The 7348-nt window shown below is 52.1% G+C and overlaps 1 protein-coding gene across 1 annotated transcript; it reads right to left on the reverse strand.

The window, feature by feature from the left end:
• Nucleotides 1-1473: 1473 nt before the first annotated feature.
• Nucleotides 1474-2860, reverse strand: LOC109780558 (uncharacterized). The gene has a single exon (XM_020339143.2). The coding sequence runs from the start codon at nt 2854-2856 to the stop codon at nt 1825-1827; it is 1032 nt and encodes a 343-aa protein (XP_020194732.1). The 5' UTR covers nt 2857-2860; the 3' UTR covers nt 1474-1824.
• Nucleotides 2861-7348: the final 4488 nt, after the last annotated feature.

A 7348-nucleotide genomic window follows, 5' to 3' on the forward strand; every position in this document is an offset into this window, starting at 1 on the left:
CATACCAAGTGTATGGCTTCGATGTATCAGCTTGATAATGAACTGCAATGTAATATCATAACTTTTATCTGCAGTGTGCCCAGTGCCCATTTACGATCTTGTATTCAAGGAAGTGAGGTTTCTTCAGTGGAATAAATGGAAAACATATAATAAGTATATGCCCCTAAAACACATCAAACATTCAGCTGAGAAGTGAAGAAGGGTCATGCAGAGAATAGAGAATTTAACATATATTCAGTACTAGTTGCTGTATAGCTAAACAAACACCAAATATTCAGTTGCAGATCATCTCATCTCAATGCTAAAACGGGAGACATGAAAAACACCTCTGCCACTGCCGAGATGCAATGATACGATATAATCAGAAATTGTGTGCGCTACTGAAAGTACGACGGAACATATCAAAATCTGAATTAGAGAATTTACAGCAGAAAATCATATGCACATAATTCAAATACTAGGAAGCCAGAAAAAATACATATAGAAATCAAAAAACCTATATATAGGTAGCTAGTAGCAGTCTAAATACTTCACAATTTCATAGATGAAATGAGTTCGAAAAAGCCTTCAAATTAAGCACATACAACAAACAAGATATTAAACTTCCAGTTTCAAGGACAACCACATCGATGATGTGATAAGTATAGGCGGCTGAAACACATCAAACAATCAGCTGAGAAGTGAATGAAGAAGGGTCATCTAATAAAGATTAGAGTCTTCAACATACAATCAGTAATAGTTCACCTGAACGGCTGGACATCAAATATTCAGTTGCAGATCATCTCATCAACGTGTAATGCAAACAGGGGATACATGAAATGTTGGCGCAATAAGCCATGTCCCCGTGGTGGTGACCGGCGTCGGGCGCGCCAGGTCCAGTCCGTGGCAGCGCCGAGCCTGTGTCTTGGTATGGTTTGACCATTGTACAGGCATAGTCCGACTTGTGTACGGGGTGTGTGCGTGCGTGCTGTGTGGCATGGGGTGTGCGTGTGTGCGCGCACTTGATGTGTGGGTTAGTTAGCGATAGAGCGGGGGTGACCACGACGTTCCGTTGGAGTCCAGCCGCGTTGATCGCGTCTGTGTGCGACGGGGGCATGAGCCAGGGAGTGGGGAGCGCGGCGTCGTGTGGGCGCGCCTGCGTATAAATCTCCATCCGGTGTACTGTTGTATGAGTGGATTCGAGCTCGTGCTCGAGGAAGAAGCCGTTCATGCGGCGGGCTTCGTGTGCCGGAACCACGTGTCCTCTGTCTCCCTCCTTCTTTCTTCTTCCTCGGTTCGAGCTAGTGAGAGAGAGAGAAACCAGTGGGAGCTAGGGCAAGCTAGGGTCGAGTGTCGGACCCATCTGAAAAACAACTCTGCCACTGACAGATGCAATCAGAAATTCTGTGCACTACTGAAAATACGTCGGAAAACATCAAGATGTGAAGTAGAATTTACACCAGAAACTCATACACATAATTTAAACAACATATATAGCTGGTATAGCAGTCTAAATAGTTGAAATTTTCATATAGATGAAATGAGTTCGAAAACAGCCTGCAAATTAACTGATGACAACGACGACATACAACAAATACTGACCTGGAGGATACAACCAACTGAACCACAACGACGACGACACAACTAGAACAACAAAGAAAGACTGACGAGGAGCAAACACAAACAACAAAGACTCTAGTTAACTGATGGAAATCTCTATGATGTGATGCCTCGAACTGAACCTGCTTGGTCGCACAATTAATGGTGGTACCAAATGCATGGCGAGGTGTCCGAGGGGGGCAACCATGGAAGGCAGCGCTGGATCTCGTCGGGGACTGAGTAACGCTACCCGCCGGCGTCGACGCAGGGATACTCGTTCTGCTGGGCGACACTGTGCGGACCACCGGTGTAGACGTCGTCGAGGAAGTAGATATAACCCGGGCCGCCGGTGTGCCCCGTGTAGAAGGCCTTGGAGCAGGCCCGGCCGACGAAGAGCACCTGCCCGCTCATCTTGTACAGGCGCCAGGAAGCCGGCAGTCCCTCCTGCAGCCTGAAGACCTGGAACCGGCAGGTGCCGCCTCTCGTCGGCGCGATGAACCTTTTCACCATCAGCAGATCGGCACCGGATGCGGAGGGCAGGAGGTAGCGGGAGACGATCTCCCTGGGTGCCGTCCGGTGACCATGGACATGGAGATTGTAGGCGTGATGTCGAATGGTCAGCGAAGGGGCGCCGTCTTCAGCAGGGGCGATTTCCGGCTTGTAGCAGACGAGGTCATCATCTGATTCAACGGCGCAGAACCATCCGTCGTGGTAAGTGATGTCTTCGGCGTTGCGCACAAACCTCCCTACCGCCGGCGCCGACAACCAGCATTCCATGCCTGGCCGCCAGAACGCCAGGTTGGTCTGGCTAGACGTTACCGCAGCGACCAAGCAGGCGCCAGACGGCGGCGCCGAGGACATGACGGCTGCGCGGATCATCATGGGGCACGTGATGACGCCGAGGCCGAACTCGAGTGGGATGCGCACCCTCTCCGGCAGGGCGACGCGCTCGCCGGTGCGGAGATTCAGGAGCGCGTGGCCGCGCCAGGGCTGGGATGACATCACGAACCAGCCGCCCGGAGCAGACCCGCAGAAACGCGGCCCGCGGCCCTCGTCAGAGAGGGACGGGTGCAGATCGACGAAGCCGCCGAAGATCCGGTAGCTCTCGGTCCGGGCCGTGGATGGCCTGAGGAGGCGCGGCAGCGGGGGCGGATTCTGCAGCGAGACCCGCCGCCAGTGCTTGTTGACCGCGGACGCCCTGACGCGGTCCACGATGCACGACAGGAGGAGCAAGATACGGGCGAGAACGTCTTGGTGGAGGCCCGCCGCCGCCGCCATGGCAGGGACCGGGATTCTAGGGTAGGAAAGCTGCTCGTTTGCGCAGAAAGAGAAAGTGAGGTGGGGGTGCGAGTGAAGGGGATCCGCCCCGTAGGTTCAGTTTTAAACGCACGCCTGCGATAATCCCGAGCGAAAATTGTACCCTAGCAGTTTGGTCCCTGGCAATCCCTTTTATTGTACGCACGTTTTAGCTGTGCCTATTTTTCGCTTCCAAACACTCTACAAAAGGTTTTTCAGCTCGGAAGCCCAACACAGCTCTCTTGATTGTTTTTTTAACCATATTTTTATAGAAGACAGAAAACTTATACAAGAAACTATAGCGTGCTGTGAACAACAAATGTAGCAGAAACTCCACACCCACCGCGACAATTACAAACACAACGCAAAGGATCTGCCCTAAACCAACCATCTAGCCCCGTCACAACAAACAAAGGGCTCCTCGAAGCACAACAACTCCAATCGAAATTTCCTTGCCAACGCACTACCCTCCCTTGGATGCCTAAGAGGAGACGGCGAGTGGATAGCGGGACTCCATCGGTCCCGAGAAAGCCATCATCTTGGACTCGCTGACGGCTGCAACATAACGCCCACGAAGATCAATTGGAACAGCGGCAAGCACGATAGAGCCACAAACGAAACTCGAGCCCAGTATTCACCTGCGATGCTCTCAACAGAGTAACGGCGTGACACCGCTGCCATGGCCGGTCCTGGAACGGACCAAGGCTTTCGCCCAGAGACCACAACACAATCAAGAAGGGGAGATGCCGACACACCTCGGCGACGCCTCCAAGGAGGGAAATGACACCCACGGGCGCCATCGCCGCCAGCTCCGATCGAAGATGAGCAACATTTTCCGCCGAACCATCGCGCACCTCCCACCTCTATCAACAGATTAGGCCAAACTGTCGTGGACACACCGCCGTTACCGCAACACCTCGCCATCGTGATCAAATCGCCACGAAACATCAATCCATCACATGGCGAGAACATGCCAACCACCATCCAGCACATGCACGCAGTAGAAGAAAACACCTCTCCAGCTCCAAACCGTCCTCGAAGCTCCAACACCGCCAAGATCTGTCGGCACCCATGGGCGTGGCCTGGCCACACCACCATTTGGCAGCCTCCCTGCCGCTCCTACAGCCCAAGCCGATCAGGAAGGAACCGGCGCGCCATGCCGCCCACCGCGACCATGCGGACCCACTGGAGCTCCCCTGCACAAGCCCCTGCACCGGAAATTGTACCCTAACAGTTTGGTCCCTGGAAATCACTTTTATTGTACGCACGTTTTAGCTGTGCCTATTTTGCTTCCAACAGAAGAATGTGAAGTTAGCATCCAAACACTCAACAAAAGGTTTTTTAGCTCGGAAGACCAACACAGCTCTTTTGATTGTCTTTTTTACCATACTTTTTATAGAAGGCAGAAAACTTGTATAAGAAACTTTAGCTCGCTGCAAACAACAAGTGTAGCAGGAACTCCACACCCACCCCGACAATTGCAAACACAATGCAAAGGATTTGTCCTAAACGAACCATCTAGCCGCGTCACAACTAACTCCGGACTCCTCGAACCACAACAACTCCAATCAAAATTTCCTTGTGAACGCACTACCCTCCATTGGATGCCTATGAGGAGACGGCAAGTGGATAGCGGGACTCCGTTGGTCCCCAGAAAGCCGTCATCTTGGATTCGCCGGCCGCTGCATACATAGCACCCACGAAGATTAACTAGAACAGTAGCAAGCACTAGAGATCCACAAACGGAACTGAAGCCACTTATCCACCTGCGATGCTCTCAACAGAGTAACAGCGCCACACCGCCTGCATCGCCGGTCCTGGAATTGACCAAGGCTTTCGCTCGGAGATCACAGCACGTCAAGAAGGGGAGATGCCGACACACCTCGGCGATGCCTCCAAGGAGGGAAATGACACCCACGGGCTCCATCGCCGCCATCTCTGACCAAACACGAGCAACATTTTCCTCTGAACCACTCGTGCACCTCCCACCTCTATCAGTAGATTGGGCAAAACTGTCGTGGACACACCGTTGCTGCCGCAACACCACGCCATCATGATCAAATTGCCACGAAACACCAACCCCTCACATGGCGAGAGCATGCCAACCACCATCCTGCACCTGCACACGGTCGAACAAAACACCTCTCCGGCTCCAAACCGTCCTCGAAGCTCCAACACCGTCAAGATCGATCCGCCGGCACCCATGGGCGTGGGCTGGCCACACCACCACTTGGCAGCCTCCTTGCCACTCCTATAGCCCATGCCCATCAGGCAGGAACCGGCGCACCATGCCGCCCACCACGACCGTGCGCGCCCATTGGAGCTCCCCTGCACGAGCCCCTACACTGGCCACTGGCAAGATCCTGACCACACCTCCACCAACTCCCCAAAGGATGCACCTTCCTCGAACCAAGCCCGCAGCAAACAGGAGCCGCACTGTGCGCCCTAGCCACTGCCGCGAATCCCGGCCGCCGTTCCTGGGTGAGATGCACATCCACCAAGACCCCGCGACGCAACCTCCTGCTCCCAAATCAGCGCCCGAAGAAAACAACCGCCCCACTTTGCCTCTCCACCGTGCACTCCGCCACTCCACCGCGCTCTCCGCCGTGTGCCGCACACCGGAAGCCGCCCACCACCGCGCCGCCCACAAGACTGCACTCCCCCGCGCGAAGGAGGCCCATCAGGGCGTGTGCAACTCGCCCGCCACCTTTGTCGGCCGGGCGCCGCCACCACCGCCGACGGCGGCGGCGGCTGCCAAGGGGCATGGAGTGAGGGACGTTCATGAGCTAGGGTTTCGCCTCAGGAGCCACCTGCGCGAGCAGCCCGGGAGGGAGGGGAACATAAGAGTATAGTCGTGCCTCCTCCCTCTTGACTGTTTTCATCCCAGTTGTTTTACATACATAAATTAATTGGGCGCCACTACAAAATGTGCGGTAATTATAAAGAAACCGAAAGCCCAACACAGCTCTCTTGAAACAAGTCAACTATTTCCCGCGCTCAATCCAGCAACGCGCAACAACCATTTTATTTTGGTCATTTAAGGTAAGCCCCAAGCCCTAGATCTAGCAACTATATTTCGGATTCTAGGGTAGGAAAGCTGCTCACTTGGACTTGGACAGAAAGTGAGGTCGGGGTGAGAGTGAAGGGGATCCGCCCCGTAGGTTAAGTTTTAACCACGCCTGCGATGCGATGATCCTGAGAAAAAAATTGTACCCTAGCAGTTTGGTCCCTGGCAATCCCTTTTATTGCAGACACGTTTTGCTGCGCCTATTTTTCTTCCAAAAAGGAATGTGAAGTAATAAGCATCCAAACGCTCTGCAAAAGGTTTTTTTTTCTATCCATGAAAAAATATGGCAGAGATAACTACATATTGTGGTTATTCTGCATACATACATAAATTAATTGGGTGCGGCTATATAGTGTGCAACAATTATAAAGCACCACTAGTAGAAAACAGGGCTTTGGTTCGGGCAGGGAAAGTCCATTAGTCCCGGGACACATGGGGGCATTCGTCCCGGTTCGTTAGCCCAGGGTGCCGGCCGGGGCCTCGTGGGCATTGGTCCTGGTTTGTGGGGACCCATTTGTACCAGTTCTAGGCACGAACCGGGACCAATGTGCCTGGCTCCTAGCCCACAACCATTGGTCCCGGTTCCAGCCACGAACCGGGACAAATGAGTTGCCTATATATACCCATCGCCACGGCAGAGCACTCCACATTGCTCTGTTTTTTCTGGCCGGCGAGGGGAGGGCATTTGGATGCTCTAGCTCACCTCCTATGCACATGAGGTGTTCGATGAAATGTCTGAGCCACACTAGTTAATCTTTCTCCTCTCGAAACTCGACCTCCGAGCTCCATTTTCCCCGAGATTTGTCTAGGTTTAGCGGTCCGTCACATCCCGTCCCCATCTTCACCGCCGTCTTTCGCCCGCGCCAATCTCGTCGCCGGCACCACCGTGGTGAGCCTCTTGTTCTTATCTTATTTCTAAAAGAAAAAAATTATTACTTCAGATAGATACTTGTCTAATTTTCTTAGTTTTATTATTCTTGTTATTATATAGTGCGATGGTTTTGGTATCCGCCCCCGCCGGCCCTCGTCCTGTCTATGATTCGGATGTGGTATATATTATCTTTTTCTAACTATTTTGTTCATTTATTGTTTATGAAAATTATGCCGACCGACGTGACATAGATTTTGTTTGTCTAGGAGGTGGTTGAACCGGAAATTCCAACCGACCCTATTGTCGAGAGATTAAATTTAGTTGAAGAAGAAAACAATTACTTGAAGGAAAAAATAAAAAAAAATTGAGGAGGAGAAGATGATATTGGAGTTGCATGTTGCGGATGTCGTCGATGATCACAAGAACAAGATGGATGCAATGCGGTTGAAGATTATAAAGATTAGAAAATATGCCATTCATACGGAGGCTTGGTATCATTATGCAGTTGGATCAATTAATTGTTACCTTGGTTGCGA

Source organism: Aegilops tauschii, chromosome 5, assembly GCF_002575655.3.
Source record: "Aegilops tauschii subsp. strangulata cultivar AL8/78 chromosome 5, Aet v6.0, whole genome shotgun sequence".
Taxonomy (NCBI): Eukaryota; Viridiplantae; Streptophyta; class Magnoliopsida; order Poales; family Poaceae; genus Aegilops; species Aegilops tauschii.

What these genes read in the sequence shown, in the direction of transcription:
- LOC109780558 (XM_020339143.2), bottom strand. Translation starts at nt 2,856, where the DNA reads ATGGCGGCGGCGGCGGGCCTCCACCAAGACGTTCTCGCCCGTATCTTG.